General features: G+C 35.2%; 2 protein-coding genes across 2 annotated transcripts; both read right to left on the reverse strand.

Moving 5' to 3' along the window:
• Window positions 1–13,301: 13,301 nt before the first annotated feature.
• On the reverse strand, window positions 13,302–15,911 carry LOC107470831 (uncharacterized). Its single transcript, XM_016090284.1, has 5 exons — window positions 14,772–15,911; window positions 14,465–14,591; window positions 14,160–14,370; window positions 13,758–13,977; window positions 13,302–13,715 (listed from the first exon to the last, which is right to left on the reverse strand). Exons 1-5 carry the CDS (start codon window positions 15,909–15,911, stop codon window positions 13,302–13,304), a joined length of 2,112 nt encoding a protein of 703 aa, XP_015945770.1.
• Window positions 15,912–16,082: 171 nt separating this feature from the next.
• LOC107470748 (uncharacterized) lies at window positions 16,083–18,162 on the reverse strand. The gene is made up of 3 exons (XM_016090193.1): window positions 17,948–18,162; window positions 16,356–17,852; window positions 16,083–16,167 (listed from the first exon to the last, which is right to left on the reverse strand). Exons 1-3 carry the CDS (start codon window positions 18,160–18,162, stop codon window positions 16,083–16,085), a joined length of 1,797 nt encoding a protein of 598 aa, XP_015945679.1.
• Window positions 18,163–18,393: the final 231 nt, after the last annotated feature.

Consider the following 18,393-nt stretch of genomic DNA (forward strand, 5'->3'; position numbering starts at 1 on the left):
CTAAAATGGTAAAATCTCCAACCCTATTAGAGCAAACAGCCGCCGCTACTCTGTGCTCGCTGTGAAGCCCGCCTCTGTCCACGCCGTCGTCGGTCGTGAGTACTTCAATTTTTGCCGTTCTTCATCAACATATTCTTCGTGCTCCTCTTTATTTTCATTGATTTCCTCCCTTTATTACTTTAGTTCTATGACCGGTCCAGTTTTCGCAACTTTGGTTTTTTCGCTTATATTACAGTTGAACCAGTTGAAGCAGTAAACCAGTAAATCAATGATTAAAACGGTTTAAATCTTAAACTCTAAACTCCTAGGTCTAAACCCTAAACCATAGATTCTATACCCTAAACCTTAACTTCTAAACCATAAACTGTAAACCTCAATTTGAATTACATCAACTAGTAAATTTAAATGACTTGAACTTAAAACTCGAACTCTAATTATTAAATTATAAATCATAAACTCTAATATCAAACTTCTAAACCTTAAACTCTAAATTCTAAACTCTAGATCTGAACCCATAAACAGCATATGTTAAGTAAATACTTTATGTTAAATAATCTTATATATAATTCTAATAATTAATATTAATCTTTAAATATTATATTCTAGAATATTTAAAAATTTATTTAATTCTTTTAGAAAAATTAATTAAAATAATATTTAAAATTTTTATAATTGATTTAAAAAATATAATAATATTAAAAAATAGATCATATATTTTTAATATAAAGTGAAAATTTATTAACGTACGAATCCACAAAATAGGAAACTCACAAATTATATGTAATTATGTTTATAATAGGTCAAATTGAAAAACTTTCAAAATAAATATAGAAAGTTCTAATTAGTAATGTGTAATGGACTAAAATCAATCAACTTGCCTAAAACAAAAATGGAAATGGCCTTTTGAAAATATGCACTAAACTACACTATAAAATTAATAAAATTAGTTGATTACATCTTACTAATACACATAATTTTTCAAATCAATTCATTCTTTTCATTTACAAGAATCCATGGATGAAGATGGAGTTAGCGAAGCTATGTCCAAACGAACTAAAATTGATGTCCAAATCGATCTTATTGAGATATCTTCCTGGTTTTTTACATAATCTTCTTTTGTAATAATGTATTTTCTTAAAAAAAATTATTAAGTACTAATATAACTAATTATGTATCTTATGATTTTTTTTTTCTTTTTCATACAGTCACGATAACACAATATTATTTGAGCACAAAAAAAACTCAATCATGAAGGAAGAAGAAATCAAAGCACCAGAGGTGAAGTTCATCACTTAAAAATGGTATTTTGAAAGAATAATAACTTGTTTTAAAATAATTTCATGTCTTTAACAAGTCAACAATAAAAAATATGAAGAAATGGATATACAACTCAAGCAAATGGAAGAAACTGTTAATAATCTTCAAAAGATGTATTCTATCAACCAACCAAATTTTTCTACTGGTTTACATCAACCCATAATGCCTTTCTTCCACCTTATACCGCCAAATTTTTATGGTCCTTTTCCAGGATTTACTCAAACCTCACCTCCATGTACACCTCCTTCGATTCACATGCATATGCCTCCATATCCTCCTCCCTTTGCATCCCATATTCCCAGCACACCACTAACCGATGCTATTATGGGAAAACTCAAGTCTCCCATAGACAAAAGTACTAAAACAATAGCCAAGAAGACTAACGTTAATGCTGGGTGTAAAAAAGAATTACCACGCAAAGGTTCAGTTGGAAAAAAACTCTATTCTCCAAAATCGTCACCAACTGAAATTCCAAAGTCTTTGTTGGGTAAGGGTTCTCCAACTAGATATTCCATCAACCATAACACTTTGCCAAACTTAAGTTTGCGCCGAAACGACTCTGGAATTGAAGCACCATTTGTAAGTTATAATTTTTTGTTTTTTTTAAGTGAATCTTTTAAAGATTTTAAATTTCTTTGCATTCAAAAATTTTAGTGTTACAAGAATTTTCTAATTTATTTTTATGTATTGGTTCAATTACAGTGACTTTCGGTTGTATTTAGACCACCTGCTGAAATGGAATTAGATGAAACAGACATAAAAGTGGCTACATATATATTTGGATCTGACAAAGAAGATGAAATTAATAGGTAGATATGATATATAATTTACATTTTTTTTACTGTTTTGTAACATTATATATAAGAATTTAAATAATTACATTTTTTAATTGCAAAAAAATTATAACAGACATGAAATTTTAGCAAGAGGTTCCAAGTTTGATGCAAATAGGGACAGTTTTTTCAACTTAATTCCTAAGGGATGGATTGATGAAGATGTAAGTATTTTTTTTCTTAATTATCATTTTTTTAAAAAGATAAATATAATTATATTAATTTTCATGTTTTATTGTCTAAAAAAAATGAGCCAACTGAATCTGATTTTTTTTTTGTATTTAGATACTATGTGTGTATGCTCATATGCTAACTAACGAGGAAAGGTCAGATTTGGGATATCTAAGACATTGGTATATGCCTACTGTGTTTTCTGTAAGTAATTAATTATTAATTACTAATTACATGTAATTAACTTATTTTATTCTTATATATTATACTCCTATATCGTTAATGTATATTTTTACATTTGTTTAGAAACTTGCACTCATAGAAAAAAATCCTCCTTCCAAAATGATAGTACAGTATCAAAAATCTTTTATGGAAAAGGTAGAAACTCTTCATAAGGTAAAAATACTTTAACTTAAACTAAATATAACTTCAATATTCAATACTTACTTTTATTAAAATTTATTTAATTTGATTTTATATTTAGATATTTGTGCCTGTCAATGAAGACAACATCCATTGGTATCTTGTTGTGTTTGATATGCACGAACGTCAGATAATTTGGTTGGACTCTAAGCCAAACTATGACAAGATGGAGAGAAAAGATTTTAATATTAGGAAGCTGGTAATTATTTAAATCTATAACCTTAACATCTATGATTCATATGTAAATTTTTGTATAGGAGTAGTGTTTAACTAATTTAACTTAACTAATTAACAGGCTATGTACATTGAAGAGATGTTTCAAGATGACTCATTTTATGATCTTGAAACCACTGTTAGGCCTAAAGTTTCTCCCAAAGCATATAGAAATAGGAGAACAAAAAATTGGCTCGTAATGATCTAATCGTATCTCTACTTTATTTCTCTTATATTATGTTGTATACTTTTTTATATGTGTTTTTTTTTCTACACTATTAAAATAGTAATGATTGTGGAATTTGGGTAGCAACTTGGATGAAAGATTGTGCTAAAAATGACAATTATTCCATCAAGGTACGCACACTTTAATATTATTTAATAATTATTAGTTACTTTTAAATTAATGGTTTGTTACTTATTATTTTTTATTTCAATTATAGATTGACGACACAACAAGAATGCGCATTGCTCTTGATTTGGTTATTAAACCATACAATACAAAACAAGGAGTCATTTTAAAAGCTGCAGAAAAGAACTACAAGAAGATTGAAGAGAAAAATAAAAATTTAGTTAAAAAGTAATTTTATTTGAGTTTAAATTTTTTGTTGGAACAATGTGGTAGAATTGTTGAGATCCTTATATGTAGTTTTTAATATCCATTTTTGGAATTTGAGATATAAGTTTCCTTACTTTTATATTTTACAAAATTTTAACAAATATTTTTTCAGAAATTAAATGCTTAATTTGAGTATTACTTTTCATGAGTCATGACTTATTAATACATGTACATTTTAATTTCATGATGGATTCATGCCTTGAATGAATTCAATTCAATTAATGGCTCAAAATCATGATGGATTCATGCATGAATGCATTCAATTGAATTAATGACTTTTTAATACGTGTACAAATTCAATTTCATGATGAGTTAGATAAGCATGTAAATATTAAAATTTTTTAAATCTACCCACACCTTTCTCAAATTATGATCTATACATATTTAGTGGCATAATACAATTGAAGTCATTGTTTTTATACCCCAAATTAGTGCCGTTACAATTTTTTTATTTTAAAAAAAAACTATTTCGATTTTTTTATTTAAAGATACTATAATTTAATTTATTGTCATTAGGCATATCTTAATAAATTATTAATACGTTACTAGTTTATACTTAAATGGTGAGAATAAATGTTAAATAATGATTATTTATTTATATGATTATTAATACGTTTCTACATTAATTTAATTTATTGTTTTTATACTTGAATGATGACAATCAGTAATTAATATGATACTAATCAAGTTCAATTCAAATTTTAAAACATAAATCATTTATTTGTTTTTAGAATAATTTTTTAAAAGAATGATTTCAAAAAAGTAATATTGGTGAGATTATATGACAATTTCTTTTATTAAATAAAAAAAATTATAAATACATAAAAAATATTTATTAGTAATTATACATATATTAAAAATATTTGTTGACTATTAGCATTATTATTCAAGTAAATAATATATAATTTAACTTTCCAACTTTATTTGAAAAAATTCTTAAAGGAGATAATATTTTACTTTACTATTGTACTTAATAATAATGATGACAATAAATAAATAATACATTACTAATTAATTTTAAAAGTGAATAATTTCAAATATTGCTCATTTAAATACGTTACAAAAAAATAGTTGATCCCCAACTTTTTCTCTTTCTCCAACTTCTTCCATTTTACATACAGGCTAATTCACAAAAAAATAGCTGATCCCCAACCTCTTCTCTTTCTCCAGCTTCTTTCATTTTACATACAGGCTAATTCACAAAAATGAGACAATTTTGGGCGACTGAAAGTGAAAGTGAAACCAGCTAACTCTCTCCTTTCTATTTGGGTATGGTTTGTAAATTGGCAATGAAAATGTGATGAATTGAAACCAATAACATTTCTGCACAACTCATGATAATCAGAAAAGACATACCACTTAAAATGAACATGAAACTTTTTAAATACCTATAGACATGAGAGAAGGAAGACAAACACAACCAAATTAAATTAGATAAGAAAAACAAATTAAAAATGAAAATGATGAAACTGCCTTCAAACACGCAAAAAAAATTAAATTAAACTAGACAGCCATGATTTGTTAAGTTCCAAAACTCCAAACAAAAAAGAAAAAAAAAGCTTAACCAGCTTTATGATAGGTCGAATTCCAAAACTTTAAACATAACTCAGATGCATTCAAGAGAAAATTAAATATTAAATTCGCTCTTTTTAAACTTTTCTTGTCTTCCTTTTTTCATTCTTTTCTTCCTAAAACTTTAATCTGTTAAATTGACAATAATTTATTGTGGATAATGTTCTAATTCTCATTGTTAACCAGAATCTTAAAATGTGAATGGATGAGAAATACGAAGACTACTTCAAGGAATAGAAAGTAATCAGCAACCTGTTTGACAAATGCAAATGCTCTTCATATAATTAGTATACACACAACCAATCATTTATTGTTTCTTCTGTAATTTGGGGGTGATAATTAAACAAGATTCCAAATAGCAATTTTAGGATTAAACAGTGAACTTATATTGGCTCAACAATTGAAAACATAATTCCAATTAGGTGATTAATTACTTCAGATTCCAGAGTCAATCATAAAATATAGTGCAATTAATCTAGTTGATCAATCTATATAGTAGATATACAAGATAGAAAAATTGTATCAATGGCAGCAAATTTGTTTCATAAAGAAATCAATAAAAATAAAATTCACCGTTTGAACATGCAAGCATCGAAACAATCCCATAACAAAAAAAATGAAATTTATTATTTAAACAGAGGATAAATGCCTAACCTAACGTCAGGGGTGTGGTGATGGAGAGCGCCGCTACGCTGGTGGATCAGAGGCGGCGAACATAGGAGTCACGGAGGCTCAGGACGTGAGAGACGGCGGCGACACAGCTGTTGGAGGCGGAAAGAGGGGGCGCTGTAATCGTGGTCACGGAGGCTAACGACGGGTGATGGAGATGGAGATAGACGAACACCTGTGAGATAGAAGGGATCTGGCGGTGTCGGTGAGCGGCGGCGGTGAACGGCAATGGTGGAGAGGTTCAGATATGAAGGGTTGGGTGTTCAGCCAGTGGGTGTTTTGGTAGGAAGAGAAAACTGATGGGAAAGGGAAGAGGTGTTTTGTTCAGCTCTGATTTTGGATAAAATCCCCAAATTAAGTGAAACTTAGAACGAATGGAAACAGAAACTGGCAGAAATTTGCAGGGACGGTGGAGACGATAAAAATTAGGAGAAGGAGAAGAAGAGATAGAATAACCTCGTTGAGTGTTGATCACAATTACAAGTAGTCGCAGATAGCGTGATGAGGATTATTTATTTTAATTTTGTTTTAATTTTAATAAACAAAAATGTTTAATCATAGTTAATCATATATGATTAAAGTATATACGTATTCGTATTTGTATACAAATAATATTTAATATACTTTTAAAATACATTAAATTTTAAGATTTTAAAATTATTTAATTATTAATTGACTAGGATTAATGATACCACATGTCTATATTATATTGGTCCACATATATAAGGTATGAATTTTAACACAAATGTTGAGGTACGAGAGCAATCACCAAATTTGATCTTTCCTCTTCAATTCCTCCACGATTTTCAATAAAATGGATAAAAGTGGATACATAACTGGAAATCGTGAACGTCAACACTGAAAAGGCCTTTTTATTTAATAAATATTAAAAATTAATTAATTACAAAAAACGCATATGAATAAAAAAGTGGATAAAAATGAGTATGCCAAGTCATGGGAGCCGCTTGCGAAATGAGATTCGTCATCAATTCTTCTCAGACGCCCCGTAAAATGGAAGCCGACGTGGCGAAGCTCGCCCTCTGCGAATTGGAACCGGCGTGTCCAATCAGCTGACAAGCGCACGCGAATTGGAAGCCACTCACTTGCGGTACCAGTGAGATGGAGCACCTCTGTGGGGTCACCGCGAATCGGCCAAATCTAATGACAGCTGCCATGAAATAGCTATTTTGTTGTTGCCACCCGCGCCAAATGGGTACCAGCAGTCAAAGCTGCACTTTCCACTGTTTGCAATTCCAGTACGAACATGCACCGGTTGATGAAGGTGACAAGGGTTGGAGGAAGCAGCATTTATGTAATATAAAAAGATTTTAAGAGGATTAATTTTTTTATTTCTCACACAAAATTGATGATGATACGGTGGGAGAGAAAGAGAAAAAAATGTAATAACATTGTGGATAAATTTTTTTTATTAAAATGAGTGAGATTAATAATGCTGAAGAAAATGTTTAATTAGTTTAATCAATTTTATATTTCTGCACATTTATTTGAGAATGTTAGTTTTTGTATGTATCAATAAAAATTGTTATTAATCATACATTTATAATTTTTTTAGATTATCATTTTTATTTTAATATTTATTGAATATGAAAAAAAAACATTTGTTAATATTATTTTGATTATTGTTTAGGTTATTATTTTTCGTCTTTCTTGTTGTTATAATTCTGTATTGATATTTTTTACATGTATTATTTTTATCGCTTATTATTATTATTAACATGCTTTTGAAAAAAAATTTACCATTTGATTTTTCAGCCAACACGTTTCTTAAGTTTGCATGTTACACCAGTTGACTTTTTCTATCAGAAAACCGCTTGATCCAAGCATGAAAATTATATGGCAGAGGTTTGTGCCCTATTTACGACATACATCGATTAGCACATTTGTCCAAAGATAGCTTCAAAAATATATATTTTTCACTTCCATGGAGTGAGTGTATCGTTTCATGGGGTGAGTGTATCGTTATTTTAGAGGATGTTTCAATGCAGTTAAAATTATCTATTGATGGAGAGTTTGTGAGTGGTACTTTGAAATTATAGAGCAAATTCTATTAAAAAAATGATTTAACTGATTTGATTAAATTTTTGTCTAATGACTTAACTTTACGTAAAATTGACTTCACCTGAGTTTTAACCATATAATAATGGTGTGAAAAATTTCTTGATGATGTTCCAACTGAATAGGTGAGAAAACATAAAATCAAGATTCGACTTCAAAAAATGCCCGTTCGATACTCCAGATAACACCCTCATACAGTACATACGTTATTAATGTCCGTACTGCATGAAGGTTGAGTGGCATGTGATTATGCATGTGATTCAAGTGAAAGTGAATGGGAAATAGGACAGGAAATCCGCTTTCATTTCGCATGGGACACAATGAATTGTGATTCATCATTGTGGGTATCCAAAATTACTCTTTTAAAATTATGATCGTATGAGCTAAGTGGTTAAAAAATAATATTTGTGTGAGAGTTCGATATTTTAGAATAAATATTTTATTTAATTTTTTCAGAAATAATATGTATTGAAATAAGATAAGATAAAATAATAAAATTAATGTACATAATAAAATAAAATAAAATAATGATATAGAATTTTTTGTGATTTAAGTCTAATATACTAAAAAAAGAGGTTTAAAATGATATTATATTAAGACGATTTTAAAGAATCATCGTAATTTTTGAGTATTACGATGTTTTAAGTTGTTGTATAAAATGGCAGTTTTGAAAAATTCTAGTAGTTTAAAACTGCCATTATTAAAAAAACAACAACAAAAACTCTATCTGATTCAATCCTAAAATTGCACTTCGAAAACGAGGTTACTACTATGTTAGAGGAAGGATGAAACAAAAACGATGCTGCCACTGTAATCTGTTCTAGCGAGAGACGCGTTGTCCTTTGACTAGAATATCCTCTCCTTCGAGATTCTATGTTGTGAACCGAAATACTCTCCTTCTTATCTCCTCTAGTGACGATTTCTCTCGCGACAATTTTCTCCGACGGTGCGTTCTCTTCCGGCTACTACAATTTCAGCAGTGTTCTTCCTCATCGAACTACAAAAATGCAAGTTTTTCTTATTTTTGTCGATTACAAGACCTCTCTTAATTTTTCAATTCTTTTAGGATTATATTTTGCATTTACAGTGATTTATTTATTGCTGTATGTGAATTCATATTAGGATCTATTCGTTTTGCAGCTATACAAATTTTGTTAATCGTGGAAGTGACATGTATCTAGGATAATGAATTAAGATAATTGTTCTTGTTGAGTTTGGCCGGTGTTGTTCTTGCTGAGTTTGGCCGATGTATAGCTCGTTCGTCGATGAATGTCTTCAAACTTCTCGTCGGGATGAGTTATACGTCGGTAAGGAGAGAACAAGGGGGTGTGTACCTGCAAAAGACACTCCGACGCTCATGTCAGTAAGTGTTTAAGAGGTATATAATAATTCTATGAATATAGAATGTAAGACATGAAATGAAAGTTATCATGTGTTATGTTGTGTTTATAATAATTCTATGAATATAGAATGTTATGTTGTGTTTATAATAATTCTATGAATATAGAATGTATCCTTGAGATTAGATATAGAATATTCTTTTTATAGGCATAAAATTGATGAATAGAATTGACATTATGACCGTTTGGTCATTAAGATAGAAATGATGGTCATTAAGTCGGTAATGAAGGTGTCAGTTACAAAAAAGATACAAAAACACTCGAATACAATATCAGTTTATACATTACCTTACTCTTCATAAATATTGCTACCAGTCTATTACGGTCTTCCATCTTCTATCTTCTAGTTAAAAAATTGAAATTCAATGGAAGGTAGACATATGGACTTCAAGCTCAAATGTCTCAATATCTTAAATTTGTTGGAGTGTTGGTGACTAATAAGAAAAAACAGTGGAGAGAAGGAAAGGCCGACATCATTACTTGTGTAAAGTTTTGACTCCTTTGGTCAGAGTTGTAGATCCAATTTGTCATTTTCTATATTCATAGTGATTGTCTTTTCTTTTGAAAGGGTTTGAATTTGTCTTCATTATTTTATCTATCATTATGAATTATCCTGATTTGTCTGTACTGTATAGAGATAACGTTAAATTATACCATAACAAATACATCAAAACAGGAGGAAATTATTGAATAAAAAATTCATTTTTACAACAAAAAAAATTATAAGTTTCTATTTTGTGAGGGAATATATATTTTGCTAACAAAATTTTAGTTTTGCCAGCATAATCATAAATAAGAAGCAACTCGGAAGGAAAACAATAATTTCAAGAGTTCTATGCCGTATGTACATCTTGTATTCATAATTACCATCTTAAAATTTATAAGTCAAAGAAATTAAATATTATGATCATAAACAAACAAGATAACTAAAGAAAAAGTCGGTATGAACATATAAGTATTGATAAGTTAGCATGACTATTTTTGTTCAAATACATTTTGTTCTTACCTGACCGAACCGAGGTATAGGTCGTTCCTTCTGGTAAGGTCGGCAAGCTTCCAAGATGCGTCCCAAACTTCGTCGGCAAGAGAGAGGTGGAGGTGGGTACCTGCAAAGGCACTCCGACGCTCAAGTCAATAGGTGAAGATATATGAGGACTTTTTCTTAGAAAGATTGCATACCTCTTTCGTTTATGTCCTTTGCTTTTATACTTGTTCGGATTGGGATGACCGTTCTATTTAGGTCGTAACGCCTGAGGAGAGAATTAGTCACATGTCCGACGTTATGGGAATAAATGCTGATTATTGCGAATGTTCGGCCATTATTGTGGGTGCGTTACCGAGCTATAATTCGTAACCGATCTTACTGGTCATATCACAGCCCCCAAGCTTAGCCTAGCCTTGAGGAGACGGGTTGAGCTTTTTGACGAGTTATAGCTCGGTGTATGGAGCCCCCAGGTCAACGTGGCTCACTCAGCAGTATTTTCTCTCTTCCTTTTTTTTTATGATTGGAGGGTTCAAAATGTATTAGTATAGGGCCTGTTTTGGGCCTTGTGCAGAGTCATTATTGTGATTGGGTTCAACTTCCCAAGTTGGTTTGTAACCGTTCCAAGTGGGTGTTAATGAACGGTTTAGATTTTTTGATGGAACTGAAAAGTTCATTTAATTAGCGGCTTGGAATGTGGGTGGTTTCTGTGTTTTTTCGTTTAAGTGTGAAGCTTCAGTTTTTCATAGAAGCATGAGTACTAGAGGTTAGTAAACCATCTTTACTTCTACCTTTGTTAAATTTTTCCTTGAGAATGGGTGATAAAAAGAAAAAGTTTTTACCTCAAGTCGAAAGTGTTGAGGATTATAGTTGGGTTGACAGGGACGTGCACATACGGGGGTCATTGTTTTCTGATGTTGAGAGTGTCAACCGGGTGAATCTGGGTAGGATAGCTAGGGCTGGGTGTCGGTTAGAGTTGTTGCCATGCAGCCGGTCTGATCGCGTTTTTCATAGAAGAAATGATTTTCAAAGCTTTTATATGTATAGTTGCGTCATGGAGGAGTTGCGAGTGAAGCTTCCTTTTACAAGTTTCGAATGTAATGTCTTGAAACAACTGAACTGTGCGCCCTCCCAAGTACACCCTAATGGCTGGGCCTTTATTAGGTGTTTCCAAGGCTTGATGGATTTCCTTGAAGTTGAATCGGATTTAGAACTGTTTTTTTGTTTGTTTCAGGCTAAGGGGGTATGGAAAGGTCTGTGGATTAACTTGAATAGTACACCAGGTTTTTCAGTTTTTAAACTTTATAAATCGTCTTTTAAAGATTTCAAGGAAATGTATCTGAAAGTGAAATCGATTGATGAAGAATTTCCGTTTTATATTGATGAACATTTGGGGGAAAAATTTCCTATGTACTGGTGTTGCCACCCGCAACACATACTTGGCCCCGAGCTCATAAATGGTCAAAATGAGTGTATAATCTCATTTCTGCTAGAGATGGTTGAGAAAAATGGTTTAATTTCAGTTTCTGATTTACTTCCTTGGGAGGAAGATAAGGGCTCTGTTATAGAATATTTTGGTAAGGAGTTGAAAAACTTTTTTCTAGTGTTACCTGTTTGTGATTTCTTAGCTAAATGTCTGTTCAACGTTTTCAGCTGGTACTTTTCCAGGGGTGACCGCATCGAGCTTAAGGTCTCGATTTAAATCAAAAAACTTTGAGGGTTCGTCGTCTAATCAGGAAAAGGCTGATGGGGGTGCCGAGGTTAATCAGCCCCTGCCGAGGAAGAGGGCAATTGTTTTTAAGAAGAGGAAGTCAGAGTCAGCGTTGTCAGGTGATATACAGGGTAAGGAGGAAAATGTTCAGCTGGATGACTTGTCAAACTTCTTGATGAAGCAACAGAGGCTACACTTTTTTGAGGAGGAAGGTGAGAGCTCATCGGTGTGGAATAAGAAGTTTCCTTTTAACATTGTGGCTGATGAAGTCGTTCAGACTGTGACGGATATTAGGCGAGTAGAGGAGGTTGGGGATATAGGGGTTGATCAGTTTCTACAGGTATTTCTTGTTTGTTTTCTCTCTTTTTTTTGTGTTTTTTAAACTGAACTTTGATCTGTGGGTATTAGGTATTGGGGTTTCGGCTAGCTTGCATCGGTCGTAGTCAAGAGAAAAAACACAGGAAGTCGATTGGTGAGGTTTCGCAAGTTGCCGAATTAAAGGAGCAACTCTTGCTGAAGGAAGCAAGCATAGCTGAGTTGAAGAAAAAGTTATCTGAGGTTGAGACTGAACTGAAGGTCCAAAAAGAGTGTCATGAGGAAATTTCTGGTTTGCTGAAGAAAAAAGAAAATGATTTGTCGAGTTTGAGTTCTCAGGTGATTGAGGTGTCGGCGAAGATGAAAGATCTTGAGAATTGTAAGGAAGGAGACATTTTAGATGCCTTTGCTGAGGGGTTCCAACGAGCTGTTAATCAGGCGAGGTTTTTGTTTCCGGAAGAAGACTTTTCGGCCATGGATCCTGGCAAAGTAATTCGGGATGGTAAGCTTGTTGATGATGAAGAGGAGGGAGGTGACAGTTTAAATGACTGATATTTTCTTTTGAAAAAATTTTGTGTATCTGGTTCGATTTGAGAATCTGGTGACTGAACATTAATATTTTGTATTTAAGTGTTTATCTGTGAAAAACTGTTCCGATTGGGGTTTGTTTGTTTCCCAATCGTGTATTTTGTTGCCTTTGGATGGCTTTAATGACGGTTTGGATTGTGATATTTGCGCATTCGTATAAATATAATGCGACTTTTGGATAAGATCTGTTTCTCCTTCAAAGGAGTGTAATTTTGTCTAGAATAAGTCCCTTTCGGGGAATAATTGATCATTTTGGATTTATATGAAATGTAAATTACATTGTATGAACAGCAGTACCTGTGAAATGTTCTAATTTTTTCAAGGTAAGCCAGCCTCATTAAAACCTCCAGGAGCAAAAACCCTTTGGGAAAAATTCTCATGGTAGGAAAAAGAGTACTGGTCTGCTGGTTTGCTAACTGTAATATCGCTTTAGGGAGCCAACATTCCATGTGTTAGGTAATTTAGTGCCACTTATGTCTTCTAACTTGTATGCCCCTCGTCCGAGGACTTCTGATATTTTGTACGGACCTTCCCATGTTGCTGCAAGTTTTCCATGGGAAGGAGGTCGGCGGGCTTGTTCTGTTTTTCTGAGTACCAAGTCACCAGTGTTGAAGGACCTTGGTTTCACCTTCTGCCCATATCGTCGGCTGAGTTGTTGCTGTAGTGCTCGGTGTCGAATGGCTGCTGTTTCTCGTATTTCTTCGATTAAATCGAGGTCTGCTTGCCGAGCTTGATCATGTTCTTTAGCTATCGTCCTCATTGAGCCATGTGAGACTTCTATAGGGATCATAGCTTCAGATCCGTATACCAAACGGAATGGACTTTCCTTTGTTGTTGAATGAGCAGTAGTATTATATGCCTATAGTACTTCGGGTACAAGCTCGGCCCATAGTCCTTTTGCGTTGTCGAGCTTTTTCCTTAAAGCTTGGAGAATGACCTTATTAGCAGCCTCCGCTAATCCGTTTGACTGTGGATGTTCGACATAAGAAAAATGCTGTTTTATTTTAAGATTCTGCAAAAAAGCTTTAAAACTTTGGTCGATAAATTGACGGCCATTGTCAGTTGTAATATTACTCGGTATGCCAAATCTGCATATTATGTTTTTCCAAACGAAGCTTATCATTTGTGCGGATGTGATTTTTGCCAAAGGTTGTGCTTCAATCCATTTGGAAAAGTAATCAATTGCAACTACCAAGTATTTTACCTGTCTTGGAGCGGTGGGGAAGGGTCCTAGAATATCAATTCCCCATTTTTCGAATGGCCAGCTTACCGTTGAATGATGAAGATGCTCTGCCGGTAGATGAATGGTCGGCGAATGCCGCTGACAATTATCACATGTTCTGACCTTGTGTTTGCTATCTTCCCATATCGTCGGCCAGTAGAACCCGGCTCGGAGGATTTTCTGTGACAGGCTTCGAGCTCCAGAGTGTATTCCACAAATTCCTTCGTGTGCTTCGGACAAAACAAGTTCGGCGTCTGCCCTGTTTAAACATTTTAGTAAAGGTCGAGAGTATCCTCGCCTGTACAGGTTATCATTTAGCAGTGTATAATAGGAGGCCTGTCTTCTGAATTTACCTTTATTGTCAATGTGACTCGGGATTGTTCCAGAACGGAGGTATTGAATGTAAGGTTGTTGCCAATTATCGTTATCAACAATGTTTAGAACGTTATGTGTATCAATACTCGGCTTATCTAGTGTTGACTATAAAAGAGTAGTGGTGTGTGCCTGTGTAGTTGCTAATTTTGACAGAATATCTGCTCTATGGTTTTCTTCCCTAGGTATATGAATGATGTTGATTGTTGAAAATTTTTTTAATAGTTGATGGACAATATGCAGGTATTTTAATAAGATCGGGTCTTTTGTCTGAAAACTGTGGTTCACCTGTTGGACGACTAATAATGAATCACAGTAAACCCTTAAATTATCAATACGAAGATCGGTTGCTAACCTGAGCCCTGCGATGAGGGCCTCATACTCGGATTGGTTATTGCTAGCCTTGAATGAGAATCTGAGGGAGTGCTCGAGGACTATCCCATCTGAATTTTCGAGTAGTATTCCAGCGCCAGCGCCTTGAGGGTTGGAAGCCCCGTCTACAAACAAGGTCCAGGTTGGAATTGATGTGTCCGAGCATGGTTCCGTAAGTTCGGCGACAAAGTCAACTAGGTATTGGGACTTGACCGACCCTCGTGGCTGATATTGAATGTCAAATTCTGACAACTCAATAGCCCATTTAATTAGTCTTCCTGCTAATTCGGGTTTTGAAAGAACCTGCCGTAAAGGTTGTCCTGTTCTGACGATGATTGTGTGGCTTTGAAAATATGGTCGGAGGCGTCTTGATGAGAATACTAGTGCTAAGGCAAGTTTTTCCAACCTTGGGTAGCGAAGCTCGGCGTTTTGTAAGGACTTGCTCACAAAATAGACTGGCTGTTGGTTCCGATCTGTTTCTGTTACAAGTGCAGAACTGATAGCAGTGTCAGTAATGGATAAGTATATGTATAACGGCTCACCAGATTTTGGTTTTTGTAAGACAGGGGGTTTTGAAAGAAATTCTTTTAAATTCTGGAAAGCCATTTCACAGTCCTGATTCCATTCAAAATGCTTTGCTTTCTTTTTTAAACATTGAAAGAAATTTGACGATTTAGGTGCTAAGCATGGTAGAAATCTAGATAAAGCGGCTAATCGTCCTGTTAGCCGTTGAACCTCTTTTACTGTGGATGGGCTTTGCATGGTGAGTATTGCTTGACATTTTTCTGGATTTGCTTCAATTCCTCGGCTTGTGAGGATGAATCCGAGGAATTTTCCTCCCTGCACTCCGAAGGCGCATTTTTCTGGATTTAGCCTCATGTTGTATCGTCGGATCTGTCCGAAGATTTCAGCTAGGTCTTGGATATGAGAGTCGCCAAGCTTTGTTTTGGCGACCATATCATCAACATAAACTTCTATATTTCGGCCTATTTGCTGCTGGAAAATCTTATTCATTAGCCGCTGATATGTGGCTCCATAACCACATTGGCGAGCCATGTTGTAAATCGGATTTCTCTGATGAAGTTGGCATGAATGAGCTTTTGTACCTCGGCAATTGATGCTTGTCGCTTTTCGGTGCCGAGGTTTCTTTTTTTCTGCGAAATCGGCCGAGCTGCTGGATTTAGTGCCAATTTATGTGTTATAATAGAGGGATCTATTCCTGGCATGTCAGCGGAGGTCCATGCGAATAGGTCGGCATTCTCTTGCAAAAAGCTTGTGAGGCTTTTCCTGTCTTCTGGACTCATAGAAGTACCTACAAAAGTAAATTTTAGTGGATCGTCTTTCAAAGTGATTTTTGTCAACTCCTCGTTCGGTGTAGGCCGATCCTAAAAGTCGGCGCGTGGGTCAAGTTCGGATATTGTTATCTGTTCCGACTTTATGGAATTGACATGTGATTGTCCGACTTTTCTGAGCGGCTTGAGGCTCGTGTTGTAGCATTGCCTCGCCTCCTGGAGATCTCCGTGAACTGTGGCTATGATATTGTCCTGCACAGGAAACTTGACACAAAGGTGAACAGTAGATACAATTGCAGCAAATTTATTTAAAAAGGGTCTGCCTAATATAACATTGTATGGGCTAAAACAGTCGACTACAAGATATTGAATATCCTGTGTATTGTGTAATGGTTGCTCACCGAGTGTGGTTTGTAACCACACTGATCCCAGTACAGGAACTCGTTCTCCTGAAAATCCAACCAGGTCTCCCATGTATGGCTGCAGAATGTTGTTACTCAGCTTCATTTTTTCGAAGGTGGTGAAAAATAGGACGTCTGCACTGCTTCCTGGGTCGAGTAAAACTTTCCTTACTATCAGGTCTCCCAGCTGAATTGAAATGACAACAGGGTCGTCCAGATTGGTATCAGCACCGTTGAAGTCGGTTGGTCTGAAAGTTACTTCTGAGGTATTCGTCAATGGCCGAGGATGGCTTGGGGCATCCGTGATTGCTAGCATGGCCCTGTAAGTACATTTTCGGGCTGAGCTTGTGTGTCCTCCTCCAGCGTAGCCTCCGGAGATACAGTTTATTACCCCTCTAGGTTGCGCCGGTGCTTTTTCCTTTCCTTTTGAGGAGGTGCCAGCTGTTGACGTGTCGGGTGTGGGGCTAGTATTTTTCTGCATCTGCCCTGCAATAAATTTATCGAGATGTCCTTGCCTTGCTAGCCGTTCAAGGAGATCTTTGGCGATGACACATTCGTCGGTGGTGTGTCCGTGTTTCTGATGAAAAGTGCAATACTTCGATCTGTCAACACTTTTTGACTCGGGATAATTGCCAGCTTTGCGAGGAGGTTTGATCAGTTTGGAGTTTAATATCTCCTTTATAATGTCGTCTCTTTTTGTATTGAATTTGGTGTATGAGTCATATCGTGGAACCGGCTTAAATGCTTTTTTGCTATCCCGAGGTTTATCGTCGTCCTTATTTGTTGCCGATCTTTCCGTTTTCCTTGCTTGTCTGAGTTCTTCAACGTCGATCTGACCCTTGGCCTTTTCACGAAATTCGGCTAAAGTTTTTGGCTTGGTCACAGCGATAGTTTCCTGGAATTTGCCAGGGCGAAGGCCGCTTTTTATGGCGTGTAGATGAACTTCTGGATGGAGGTCGGGAATCCTCATGGCGACCTTTGTAAAGCGGGTGATATAGTCCTTCAGACTTTCTTGTGCTCCCTGTTTTATGGTCGTCAAATAGTCAGAATCGTGGAGATATATTGCGGATGCTGCGAAATGATCTTCAAACTGGGCAGCGAGCTCCTGAAAACGAGATATCGAATCTGCAGGCAAAGAACAAAACCAGTCAAGTGCAGGACCGTCTAAAAAAGATGGAAAACATCGACAAAGAATTGGATCGGATGCACCATTGACGATCATAATAGATCGGAACTTCTTGACATGTTGCTTTGGGTCACCCAACCCGTCGTATGGGGTTAAAGTTGTCGGCAGAGTGAATTGTCTGGGGAGTGGAAGTTCATTATATCTGCTGTAAATGGTCCTGCCGAGTTGTCAGGTTGTTCTTCTTTGTTGTCGGGTTGGGTTTCGTTATGCTACCGATTTCCTTCGTTGTCGCTTTGTGGCGTCTCCGAGACATGAGTTCGTTCGTTGTTTTCACGATCGTGGTTATGATGCTCTAGGCGAGCTTGTTCTAATTGTGCGATTTGGTTTTGCATTCTCTGGTTTTCCTCTGCCATTCGATGATTCGCTTGCTGAAGTTCAGTCACCATCCTCAGAAGTTCGGATGGAGTAGGAGGTGGAGCATCAGCCATGAAAGTGTGTGGAGATTTTTGGGGCCTGCCGCGAATGACGTTTTGAAATTTTTCGGCCCCACGGTGGGCGCCAATGTTCTTACCTGACCGAACCGAGGTATAGGTCGTTCCTTCTGGTAAGGTCGGCAAGCTTCCAAGATGCGTCCCAAACTTCGTCGGCAAGAGAGAGGTGGAGGTGGGTACCTGCAAAGGCACTCCGACGCTCAAGTCAATAGGTGAAGATATATGAGG

The sequence above is a fragment of the Arachis duranensis genome, chromosome 1, assembly GCF_000817695.3.
Source record: "Arachis duranensis cultivar V14167 chromosome 1, aradu.V14167.gnm2.J7QH, whole genome shotgun sequence".
Lineage (NCBI taxonomy): Eukaryota > Viridiplantae > Streptophyta > Magnoliopsida > Fabales > Fabaceae > Arachis > Arachis duranensis.